The following is a 13,246-nucleotide window of genomic DNA, read 5'->3' on the forward strand; positions in this document are numbered from 1 at the left end:
TACTATCAAATATAGAATAATTGTTTAAAAATATACACTAATAGATATTAAGACTGAGATACAAACCTGCTGGACCTTCAGCATAGGGTTAACCATGTAATGCATGGTGGGTAAAGCAATGCCCTCCAGTTTGCCTGCCACAAATGAAAGTCAATGGTTCAGGGTAACTATTTCAGCAGGCCAGTTATTAGGCCTAGGCTTACACAATGGTTTTGTAGGGTAAAGTAATTTCATGATGATGTGATTTGACGATGTACCGTATTTAGTCAGCCACCAATTGTGCAAGTTCTCCCACTTAAAAAGATGAGGCCTGTAATTTTCATCATAGGTACACTTCAACTATGACAGACAAAATTAGAAAAGAAAATCCAGAACATCACATTGTAGGGTTTTTAAAGAATTTATTTGCAAATTATGGTGGAATATAAGTATTTTACTTATTTTCCACCATAATTTGCAAATAAATTCATTAAAAAATCCTACAATGTGATTTTCTGGATTTTTTTCTCATTTTGTCTGTCATAGTTGAAGTGTACCTATGATGAAAATTACAGGCCTCTCTCATCTTTTTAAGTGGGTGAACTTTCACAATTGGTGGCTGACTAAATACTTTTTTGCCCCACTGTATATGGTCAATATGAACATGAATAGGCCTACTGTAGTGGACTAGGGTTGTGCTTATATTCCTGCACACATTACAGAACTTCCCACTCAGTCTAGATAACACTGACATCTTCAAAACATTTTCCAGGTCTGCAAAAGAGTGATGTCAACATTTAGCATCTCTTTATTTATCCATGCAGGGCCAGTTTCCCAGATACAGATTAAGCCTAGTCCTGGACTAACAACCATTGACTGTATGTAACAGTGTAGCTTCCGTCCCTCTCTTCGCCCCTACCTGGGCTCGAACCAGGGACCCTTTGCACACGACGACAACAGTCATCCTCAATCACAAGAATTGTTCGTCGGTAGCTTCATGAAATAGATTTCCATGGCCGAGCAGCCGGACAGAAGCCTAAGATCACAATGTGCAATGCCAAGCGTCGGCTGGAGTGGTGGAAAGTCATCGGATTCTGGAGTAGTGGAAACGCGTTCTCTGGAGTGATGGATCACGCTTCACCATCTGGCAGTCCGACGGACAAATCTGGGTTTGCGTATGCCAGGAGAACGCTAGCTGCCCCAATGCGTAGTGCCAACCGTAAAGTTTGGAGGAGTAATAATGGTCTGGGACTGTTTTTCATGGTTTGGGCTAGGCCCCTTAGTTCCAATGAAGGGAAATCTTAACATTACAGCATAAAATGACATTCTCGACAATTCTGTGCTTCCAACAATGTGGCAACAGTTTGGAGAAGGCCCTTTCCTGTTTCAGCATGACAATGCCCCCTGTAACAAAGCTAGATACATACAGAAATGGTTTGTCGAGAATGGTGTGGAAGAACTTGACTGGCCTGCACAGAGCCCTGACCTCAACCCCATCGAACACCTTTGGGTTTAATTGGAACGGCGGCTTCTAACCAAGCCTAATTGCCCAACATCAGTGCCGGACCTCACTAATTCTCTTGTGGCTGAATGGAAGCAAATCCCCGCAGCAATGTTCCAATGTTTAGTGGATAGCCTTCCCACGAAAGTGTTATAGCAGCAAAGGTGGACCAACTCCATATTAATGACCATGATTTTGGAATGAGAATGAAATGTTTGACGAGCAGGTGTCCACATATTTTTGGTCATGTAGTGTATGTCCTTGAACCGATTACTTTAAAATCACACACATACAAAGTTATAAGGACAATTTAGTTGCTAATGGCAGCCTGCAGTACTTTGGTTGGCCTTCAATTTGAGATACTCCTTGAGAGGGGGCAGCACTGGGCTAGCATGCAACATCACTTCCTAGAGTCGCTCAAACTGTGCATGCAATGTTTCCAAAAACTCCTCCATGTAGCAAGATGGTGACACGCTGAAATTACATTTCCTAATCATCAAACGTGCCACTGAGCATTTTCATAGGAAACAACAGGGTGATGTCATCGATGGCTTTGTCCATATCCAATAGGCATCTAAGTGTTGTTGGATGGATGCTTGGAAAGTCACTGTCATAGTTGAAAACACTTTATTTCAGATACAGCAGGTTTAGCTATTTAGCTTGGCCTACTGTTTCATGTTGTTTGGACTGTTGTTTATAAGACAGTTGCTAAGATGAAACTTGGCTGTTATTGTTGCAAATACTATTATTTCGGATTTAGCAGTCAGGATAACTAGCATGCTAACTGGCTAGATACTGTAACTCTGTGTTATGGTTAGTGTAATTACCTTCTTAGTATCTATCATCAAATTATTTATCGGAGTGTATTACAGTTAATTGGTGACAATGATATTAACATATATTTAGCGTGACATTCATGCATTATTTATAATATATTTACAACCCAAAAGTAATGTGAAATGCACTCATAACTTATGACATAAGCTTCAGTTGGGCTAAGCTTCATTTGGGCTTGATAGCCAGCTAGCTAAGCTAATTGCAGACTAATGAGGCAGAGCATTGCATAATGGGTGAAGATACGCACCCTTGGAATCGTAATATGTTGTAGACAAGCGCAATAAAGAAGCTTCAAAATAACAAAAACAAGGAATTGTGCAGTATGACTAAGAAAACCCATAAAACATAAAAATGTATCAAATCTTATACTAAAAGCATAATAACCTGGTTATAAAGTGTCAGAATTATCCTTTAAATAGAACCATGAGGAAACCTGCAGGAAATGTAATGCTGAAGAACTGAAATTTCCACAGAAGAATATTGTTTCTTAACGTTTTTGGAACCATTTCAGAACATGACTCTAAATAGAACCATAAGGAAGCGTTATGCTGAAGTACTGAAATTCCCACAGAAGAATGTTGTTACTTAACCTTCTCTGAAATATTTTTGAGCATTCCTAATGTCAAACCAGTTGGAGAACGTTCTTGGAGCATGAAATGTAACCATGTTTGAACTTTTAGGAAACATTCTGTTAACGTAATGAAATGCCAAGAAAATAATGTATTTTTGTTAAGTTCCTTAAATGTGCTGAAAATGTTTCACAGACAAACAACTATCTTGCACCATTCCGAGAAAGTTGTGGGAAGGTTGTATGCAAAAATAACCATAGGACAACCACGTTCTCACCAAGCTCTAAGAAACATATGGTTCTCAGAACGTTATGTGCCAGCTGGGTTGTCCCTCTGAAATAGCACTGCTTTCCTATAATGCCATGAACAACATTTTAGTTACAATAAAACCATATTCAGCAGATCACAAATAAAAAATGTTGTTATCAGTGTTTTGCATAAGAGATATGCTGTTTCCAGTGCATTTGGAAAGTATGCACACCCCTTGACTTAATCCACATTTTGTTGTGCTACAGCCTGAATTCAAAACGGATTAAATTAAAATAAAAAAGCCCACCCATCACACAATATCCCATAATGACAAAGTGAAAAAATGTTTTTAGAAATTTTAGCAAATGTATTGTTAATGAAATACAGAAATATCTAATTTACATAAGAGTCAATACTTTATAGAAGCACCTTTGGCAGCAATTACTGCTGGGAGTCTTGGAACAAAAGCTTTCCACATCTGGAGAAGAAGAATGCATTCAAAAATCATGTTAAACACTATTATTGCACACAGAGTGAGTCCATGCAACTTATTATGTGACTTGTTAAGCACATGTTTACTCCTGAACTTATTTTGGCATGTCTCAACAAAGGGGTTGAATACTTATTGACTCAAGACATTAAAGCTTTTATTTAAAAAAATAATTAAAAAACATAATTCCACTTTGACATTATGGGGTATTGTGTGTAAACCAGTGCCAAAAAAACGATTTAATCCATGTTAAATTCAGGCTGTAACACAACAAAATGTGGCAAAAGTCAAGTGGTGTGAATACTTTTTGAAGGCATGTAAAATGCAATGAAGAATTTACCTAAGTTGATTCCTAGCTCAAGTCTAGATGGTTGTAGTTCTGATTTGGGACTCAATTGCGATCAAATCATGTGATATTTATACAATGAACACCTTCCTTATATTGAGTTGCACACCTTTTTGCACACAGAACAGCCTCAATTCGTCAGGGCATGGACTCTACAAGGTGTTGAAAGTGTTCCACACGGATATTGGCCCATGTTGACTCCAATGCTTCACACATTTGTGTTAAAGTTGGCTTGATGTCCTTTTGGTGGTATACCATTCATGATACACACGGTAAACTTTTGAGCATGAATAACCCGTCAGCGCTGCAGTTCTTGACACACTACTACCGGTGCGCCTGGCACCTACCACCATACCCCGTTCGAAGGCACTTAAATCTTTTGTTATGCCCATTCACCCTCTCCCACAATCCATGTTTCCATTGTCTCAAGGCTTAAAAATCCCTGTTTAACCTGTCTAATCGCCTTCATCTACACTGATTGAAGTGGATTTAACAGGTGACATCAATATGGGATCATAGCTTCCTTTTCATTGTAAAGTGAAACTGTTGAACACCTATCCTCTTTGGTGAGTGGTCAGGTACAGTGAGGCTTGAGAGAAATGTTTGCAGTTGTAAAGCTCATTTCCTGCAATTCTACACATTTTGCTATCATATGCTATCTGGGGTTATGTATTTTAATTTTTGTTCCACTGAGGTCCCCAAAGTTTCCAATACTGACCCCTAGTTACAAGAGCGTCAGAACTTTCACAAGCGTCATGTGGGACCCATACCAGAACATCCTCATTATGAGAAGAATTGTTACTATTGCAAATCAGGAAATTAAAGATGTGGTGCTTTTTACAGTGCAGAATAATGTCATTTCAAATAATATTTGTTATGCTTAATATATGGGATCCGGATTGGCGCAGCGGTCTAAGGCACCGCATCTCAGTGCTAAAGGCGTCACTACAGACCCTGTTTCGATTCGAGGCTGTATCTCAACCGGCCGTGATTGGGAGTCCCATAGGGCGGCGCACAATCGGCCCAGCGTCGTCCGGGTTAAGGTTTGACCGGGGTAGCCCGTCATTGTAAATAAGAATTTGTAAGACTTGCCTAGTTAAATAAAGGTTCAATAAAATATATGGTGTGTTACGGCTACAACATGATTCAAGTAAATGTTGAACATTTGAATGCATGCTGAGTCTAAGCATACAGGCAGACAATGCACATGTGCATGAGGTGAGTGAGCCTGTGATAATTAGCAGAATCCTCCTCCACACAACAACATACAGCCTTCCTAATCCACAGACTCTGCTTCCATTTGACCGTTTTACAGAAAACCCTCCAAACTTTCTATATTAATCCATAAAAACATAGATTTTAATCACCCATATATTATTTTTTCCCACAAACATGAGCGTGCACAAATTATAGACATGTAATGAATCCAAAGATATGAACATAACGCATAAAATATTCGATTAATTTCTCTGCTTACTCAACACATACTATTTCCTTACACGTCATGATAAATTCAATGAAAGCACAATTCACGTTCAACAGATAGGTAGACTACAGAAGACAGATGGTTTCATATAAACATTTAGAGCCACTGGTTTGCACTGCAATAATTCACTTCATCCATAATGACACTTGAAACACCAAAAACCAAGTACAGTTGAAAACTAATCGAAATATTTTGATTAACCAACTACATTTATCCTATAGCTCCATCCCATGTGGGTGCCCCGAGCGTGTTTTATCTTTAAATCGACTGGATCTGGCATGTGATTATTATCTAATTATTTAGCAGCTAGAAACCAAAAATAAAACGCTAATAAACTAATTCTCAATGCAGATATCAACACATCCACACATAAGTGAGGCCTATGCACAGCTCATTTTCACATAACCTTGCCTGATCGAACCTTGCATGATATTCACTGCTTCAGAGATGATCCATTCTCCAAGGACGATGCATTACCCCCTTCTTAGTTAACACAACATTTCAGCACTGAATACTCTACACTATGATTATAAATGTGATTATTGCACATTGTCATCAAGAAGGCAAAACAAAAAAAACGAAGTAAAACAATTACACAGTATCCCTTATGCGCTGTCAATCAGTCTGTCATTACGCGCCTATGATTGATGAGAGTATGACCAAATTTAAGGTATGGGCTACAGAGGTAGAACGTTCTTATTCTTCGACTCCATATTTGAATGCCTCGATGAGCCCTTCTACTGAGTGAATACAACCAGAAATGCTGCATATCCCCCCTATGACAAATATGGCGACGTCAAAGAACACGTGGTGCCATAAAAGTTTCCTCCACATCAGCTTTAGATGAAAGAGAGCTGGGAGAAGGAAGCACAACCCGGCGCCGGTAAGACTCCCGGTGAGGCCCATGAGGAGTGCGAAGTGAGGGACAAAGATGGCCATGATCAACGTGAACACCACCAGGAGGCACCGGAGGCCCAGTCCCCAGGATTTAATCCTTCCTCCCGGGCCATAACAGTCAGGGAATATGGCGCGCCCTCCATCCTGGAAAAAAGACTTCTCCAGGACCTCTACAGCAGCGAAGAATGGCAGCGGATATGACAGCAAGGCCTTAGCCACAAGGAATAGGTTGACCACCGCTCTGATGGTGGACGGCAGGTTGTCCGTGATGACCTCTTTGGTGGCATCTGCCCAAGTCAAGTAGGCCACCAGAGCGAACAGGCCCTTCAGGACGCAGGCTCCAATGTGGGTCCAGTCCATCATGCAGTGGAACTCGCTTGGCCTCTGCATGTTCCCCTCCAGCGAGGGCAGGAAGATCTGGGACGTGTAGCTGAAGACGATGATGCCAATGGAGATGGGGAACTTCTTGACATCAATATAGAATTTGACTTTGTCCCAGGCCCAATCGCGGGCTCTGGAGAGGCAGTAGGCTATTACCAGGATGTTGATAACGAAGTGCGCGATAGTGCAAAGCAAGCTGAACTTAGACACAGCCTTGAGGCTCTTGAGGAACGCGCAAGGCAAGAGGGCGGCCGTGGCGACTACAGACCAGGCCTTCTGCGAGACCGGCAAATTGGGGAAGCTGTTGACCATCAGGTTGCCACTGACCACCACGTACAGGATACAGGTCATGACCAACTCAATGATCTGAGCAACGTTAACGATATGCCCGCCCAGAGACGGGAACCGTGGCTGGCAGCAAGCGTTGGCGATGTCCACGTAGGAGTCCCTCACGCGCACCAGAATTCCATCCTCGTTCTCCTCATACAGGCACGCAATAAGAATCTTTCCGGTGTAACAACATACAACAGCGGCAAATATGATTAGAAAGAGTCCGAGGTATCCTCCGTGAAGAATGGCGTAGGGTAACCCAAGGACGAACATCCCCTGCGGATACACAAGCACAGTTGAGTCGTAATGGTCATGGTCTTATCGAAGTGACAGGCTCCCCGCCCCACATATACAACAAATGAATGACATTCAAAGTTGCATAATTATAACAAACAGCATTTATTTGAATAATCATATGTGTGAAAACCTAAATGTAACGATTGGAGTTGAGAGAAAAAAGTATAGATCTGTCGGGCAACTAAGCGTGCAGGCTCAGAATTGGAATTTGATTTGAAACGATGCTTATTTTTTGTTGATATTAATTTAAAATGTAAAAACTAAGATATTTCCTCACCAAGACCGGATTTATTTTATATAATCCACTGTGAAATGTTATCAAGAATAATGAAATGGTCCTTGTTGTGCCTGAGGCTAATCCAAATAATTGTATTCATTTCAAATGGAGTTGGGTCTGTTTTTTACTGATAGGAAATAGGCGATCTAGAATTAGATCCCTATTTTCCTTTAAAATCTCAAAATGCTTCGTATTTAATTGACATCCTCGTCTGATGAAATGAAGGCAAATGCCATTGTTTATGTTTAAATATATATATATAATATAATATATATAATATATATATAGGAATCACTCGTTTTAAATGAGGGATTTTGAGATAAGAAGCCATAAAATATGACAATTCATTTATCTGGAAGAAATAAATGAAAGTCTATTTTTACATGTGAATATGAAAAATTATAGTCGTTTTAAAGGTCTGTTTCGGGTTTTTGTAGAATGGAGATTGGGGTCTTCTGAATGATATAGCGTAATGCATTGTGCTCTGAAATGATATGTAATGGCGTATATTCCAAGGCGATTGTTGACAAAAGGCCTACATTGACGTAGTGACAATATGTTCATGTCATTCTTCAAAGCATTTCTACCTGAATGGCATTGGTGACGTTCCACCCCGCTTCCCAAGACGTAATTTTGGGTTTGACCTCTGATGCCAACTCGTTACACGCCCCAGTGTTCTTGATGGAGGAGGATGATGGGCCTGTGCCATCTCTCTGGTAGTGGCTGTCTCCCTCCATCAACTCGTCTCCTCCGTCCATCTCTCCCCCTTCCTCGTCGCCCTGCATGATGTCCATCTGCATCCCCTGCCTGTAGTCATAGTCCAAGTCATCGCAGTCCGCGAACCCCAGACCCTCTTCATCTGTAGCGGCCTGGAAACCCAGTCTGGCGAACACTCCGCTGACCTTGGCCTGAGACTTATTGGACACTGTGTTGGCTGCATTGGTCAGCTTGTTGCCGATCTTGTGTCGAATTAAGTGAGCCATTGTTGTGAGATCAAATGTGAATCTTCAGATATTCATTGGATCAAATTTGAAAATTGTTGAATAAATACATGCAGTGTGCTTATGAGCTATTTTGGCTGCAGCTGCTGTAAGAGAAAGATAATCATGCCTGTTGCCAAGACGTATCGACGTTGCTCTTAACGGCTGCCCAACCGTTACATCCACACAGGCTGTCGTTTAAAATCCCTTCTGTTGGTCTTGATTATCCATGTCACTCTCAAATCCCTCCTGTCACTTTCTTGGCATCAGAAGAAACGAAGTAAAACAATTCCTCCTCATTCAAATTGATCATGTTGCTTAATGTGATCGAATGTCCCTGTTTGTGACCTCTCCATGCAGTTGTCGGTGTTGGTCTTGATGTTGCGCTCAGTTTTGCTATAGCCGTGACAAGTGCAAACCACAAGCCGTAGAATCTTAGAGGGGGACTAGGCACGTGTCCTCATAGACTGCCAATGCAATGACTTGCTCAGCATGCACAAACCCCTCATGGTTCTGAAGCGGTGTGTGTGTATGTGAGAGAGTGAGAGAGTGCGTGAGTGAGTGACAGAGAGAGAGAGAGAGAGATTACTTTGAGATTTTGGAAGGAGAAAAGGGTGTTTGTTACCAGAGGCATGGATGCTAGCTCATACGCTTCATTTATACCAAATATTTACTTATTTGAATAAGCTAATTTTGCAGATTTGATTAGGCTTAATTATTATTATTATTTTTTTCAAATGTGTTTTTCAATTTGATTCATTATTTGTTCCAATATGTTTCGTTATGATTGTATTGATCCGGCAGAGGTAATATAAGTTTCATATAAATCTAGTTTCTAATTGCAGACACGTATGTTCGTTTCAAAATCAGACATTAGGGAGTTACACTGTGCACCATTCATAAGTCTATATCTCACACACACACTGTATTAGTATTTTTATTCCTAATGCAAAAACAAATATCAGAGGTGTAAAATCACTATAATGTTTATGGAGTAAATATAAAATATTTAAATATTAAAGCCTAGTATATTCGTTAGATTATTTATTTTGTGTTTTAGTTTAATCGCTATACGAATTTGGATCCGAAGTTGTGTTTCATGCCCCTTTGACCCAAGTAGCTAATGCACTTAAAAAATATATATTTAATGTAGCCTAATTGATAGCAAAACAAAACTTGTTTTTAATATGGTCTCTTATTTGTTGTCGGAGCATTTTAATTGATAATAGGCAATTTACTACCTGCTATACCTGCGTAGCCTAAGTACAGTTTTGTTCATGGAGTCAGATACTTAAAAATGTAATAAATTCCACGTTTTTTCAGCTGCTAAATTAGAGAGAATGACCCGCGTGCATCGGCATGAGAAAATTCAACTCGTTTCCGCATTGCAGAACCTTGGACAGGCCTTGCTAGTACCATTCTTTTTAGATAACGTTTCACCGACTCCTTCGGTGTCATATGCCAAAGAGTAGGTTACAAGGAGTGGAATGTTAGCTAAAAAGACTGGTAAGCCTACCCAGACTAGAACTTTGCGTTTGCGCATGTGTGCGATAAACTGTCTGTAATAGCCTAGTACATTTTAAATGTCCCCTGTAGTTTTACATTATATTTCCAATGTAGCCTACTCAGAATGACTCAATTCCTCATGGTTAGGTGGCCTAGAAACCAAATGGCTAATATATTATGTCGGGTGTCTGGAATACGCATGGCACTTTAGTTTGATTCAACACTCATGTCATGTGCGTCTGCTTTATAACTCCCAAATTACGATATGACATTAAAATGCAGAAATATTTAAGAAAATTAAGAAGAATAGACTAAATCTCTGAAACATTTGACGCCTCCAACACTAATCCATCAGATGATAAGAGGCACCTCATATTTTCCCTCGTAATCGGTTTCGACACGTCACAACGCATTGCAGTATTACTGTCGTCAGGTTTTGGTGCCTGCGTATGCAAAATGTGCTCGAGCACATTGTTGAAGAAGAGGACTTCAAAGCATTTCTAATGTTTCCTTCAGTTGGAATATGTTATGAAAATGAATGAAAGACGCAACTGCCATTTTGCTCGTGTTGAATTGTGCGTTGGTAAGAGACAAAAACGTGAAAGACAATGAAAGCTCTACATTTAGTATCAACCCAGAGGACAGTTCCGCATATTTTTATGCTTGGCATAGGCTGCTTTGCCATGCTGCCATTTGTGTTCAGGCATGCACAGTGTGTGTATGTATGTATGTATGTATGTATGTATGTATGTATGTATGTATGTGTGTGTGTGTGTGCGCGTGTGCGTGTGTGTGGCTCAACCATCCTTGTGAGATAGGTATAATCTCTATATGTGTGTGGAGGCACATGTGTGTGTGTGTGTGTGTGTTTAGTGGAGGATAGTGAGGAAAGAATATTCCCGGGAGAGTCCTTGGGGCATCTCAGTGACTAAGCCTCCCTCCCCCATCATGTGCAAAACCCTGGGCTAATACTGGGACAGAGGATAGGCTGCAAAATGTCACACACACACACACACACACCACCACCAACTGGATTCACATTAACAGCAACTGCACCTTCATAATGGAACACAGGTTTGAATTCAGTGAAATATGCAAACAAATCTGAAAACAAAAACATTTTGTTCTCTATCTGTATTTGCACATTTGGAACTTCAGAAAAAAATGGATCTTCAGACATATTATTACTGTGATGGCATCAAATTGGTTGTTGCGATGACCAATTTAGCTTCGGGTTACAGAGGCGAGAATTAATTCAGCAAAGATGAGAGAGGAATATGTGAAGGGGGAAAGATACTGTTGGCGTATAGCCTGCTAACAACCAACTGGGGGGGAAAGTCTCAGATAGTTGCCATGGCCACAATAATTGGGTGGCAAGACTCAAAAGGAACTCAGGTTGTCTGTCTGAAAATCCCACTGGATGAAAAGGGAAGCCACTTGAACCAATCTAGCGCCCTAACAACAGGGAGGGATCTAAGAGAAAAATATATAGTGTCCTGGATTGAGAAAAAAACAGAGCATTTTTGTTTAGAATTGAAAACTGCAATCTGCTGCTTATACGAAATGGTTTACAATGACATGCAATTCACATAGGAAAAAATAAACACACAGACACACACACACACATATAATTTTTAATTCTTGACTTGGATCCACTATGAAACATGAACACAACTTACACGTGCGCACACAGACTCGACACAGCCAGGGACGCATGCAAAGTGACACGTGCATAAACACAGTAATCACTCTATGGCCTAAAAATATCTGTTACGCTTACAGGGCTTCAGACTGAGAAGAGAGGTAGTGGCAGTCTCTGTGTGTGAGGAGGCTTGGGGATGGAGGAGTATTTAGGTTTGCTGCTGTGGCTCTGATATCAGAGGCAGCAGTTGGAATCTCCATGCAAGCCTCACCCTCTTATGTAAACCGCGTTCCCGTCGTCCACCCCATTCATTAATGTCACAGATACTTGGAGGTTCTCTCGTTTTATCTCACCAGTCCTGCGTGCACAAAGATTCAAAAGGACATTTCACCATTTCATCTCATGATCTGAGCAAAAAGAGTTGCAGCAGAAAACAAGTATTTTAGCTATTTGCTGCTCTTGCTATTCCACTACCACAACTATATTATAATACTGATAATATTATTAACATTGTTGTAGCATGACAATAACCCAATAAATGTCATTAATGAGTCTTGCTGGATCACTTGAATATGACCGCCGATGACAAGCTAATTAGGATCTCTCTACCCTGTGCTGCCACTGAAAGCTAGTCTTCTGCTCCGACAAAATGGAGGAGCTGCATCATGGCAGTCCCAAAGCGGATGTAGCATATTCATTCGTCTGCTGTTCATCACAGTATGACATGCACAACAAGCAAGAGCTCTCCGTGTTAGGGACAGCGGTACAATGTCACGTCTTGCCTTCTGGGAGCATGTGTGGGAGATGACCTAGATCTGCTCAGTAGCATCAGAGGATACTGCCTGTCTTAGAGCTTTGTGCCTGAGCAGTGAACTGTGCCCCTGATTCAGTGGCACCACATCAAGCTACAGCCTTCCCTCCTCCCAAATCTGTGGTATCCCACCAATCATGTCCCTGTCCTGAAAGAAATATAAAATGTATCAACCATTTGTTTGATTACACAGAAAATATGCCTGTTGTCTCTAAATTAAATGATATTATGGTGCATGCATGCTCTGATAGGTAAGACCCTTGAGCATAATTCTGTGGTTTTAGAACAATGGTGGCACGGAAAATGCATAGGTGAATGTGAAGTACTCCTCTTATTGACTGGCTCATGGTACGGTATTGCTGAAAGGATGCAGCATAGTACATGGGCTGATGCTGATTCAGAAGGGCAGAACGATAGAGGACCTTCATGTGACCCCTTACCATTGGAGTGATAGGGGCAAGAGCCTTTGGTGGTGGAGTGTCTACTTTCAGTGCCAAGGGTGCCCCATATCACCAGCTGAGGCTCCACTTTGTCTAGTCAATTGACAGTAATACTGCCAGTGCCAGACCAGACTAAATCAAGGCCTTTTCAGAAATGGGGTTGATAGGGATAGTATATCACATCAACCTAAGAATAAATTGATAAGAGGAGCTCATGTCTTCTTGGAT

General features: G+C 40.8%; 1 protein-coding gene across 1 annotated transcript; it reads right to left on the reverse strand.

Annotated features, from left to right (window-relative positions):
* Nucleotides 1-3,479: 3,479 nt before the first annotated feature.
* LOC135503695 (vesicular inhibitory amino acid transporter-like) lies at nucleotides 3,480-9,028 on the reverse strand. Its single transcript, XM_064921843.1, has 2 exons — nucleotides 8,227-9,028; nucleotides 3,480-7,341 (listed from the first exon to the last, which is right to left on the reverse strand). Exons 1-2 carry the CDS (start codon nucleotides 8,620-8,622, stop codon nucleotides 6,154-6,156), a joined length of 1,584 nt encoding a protein of 527 aa, XP_064777915.1. The 5' UTR covers nucleotides 8,623-9,028; the 3' UTR covers nucleotides 3,480-6,153.
* Between the last annotated feature and the right edge of the window lie 4,218 nt (nucleotides 9,029-13,246).

The sequence above is a fragment of the Oncorhynchus masou genome, chromosome 18, assembly GCF_036934945.1.
Source record: "Oncorhynchus masou masou isolate Uvic2021 chromosome 18, UVic_Omas_1.1, whole genome shotgun sequence".
In the NCBI taxonomy this organism is placed as follows: Eukaryota; Metazoa; Chordata; class Actinopteri; order Salmoniformes; family Salmonidae; genus Oncorhynchus; species Oncorhynchus masou.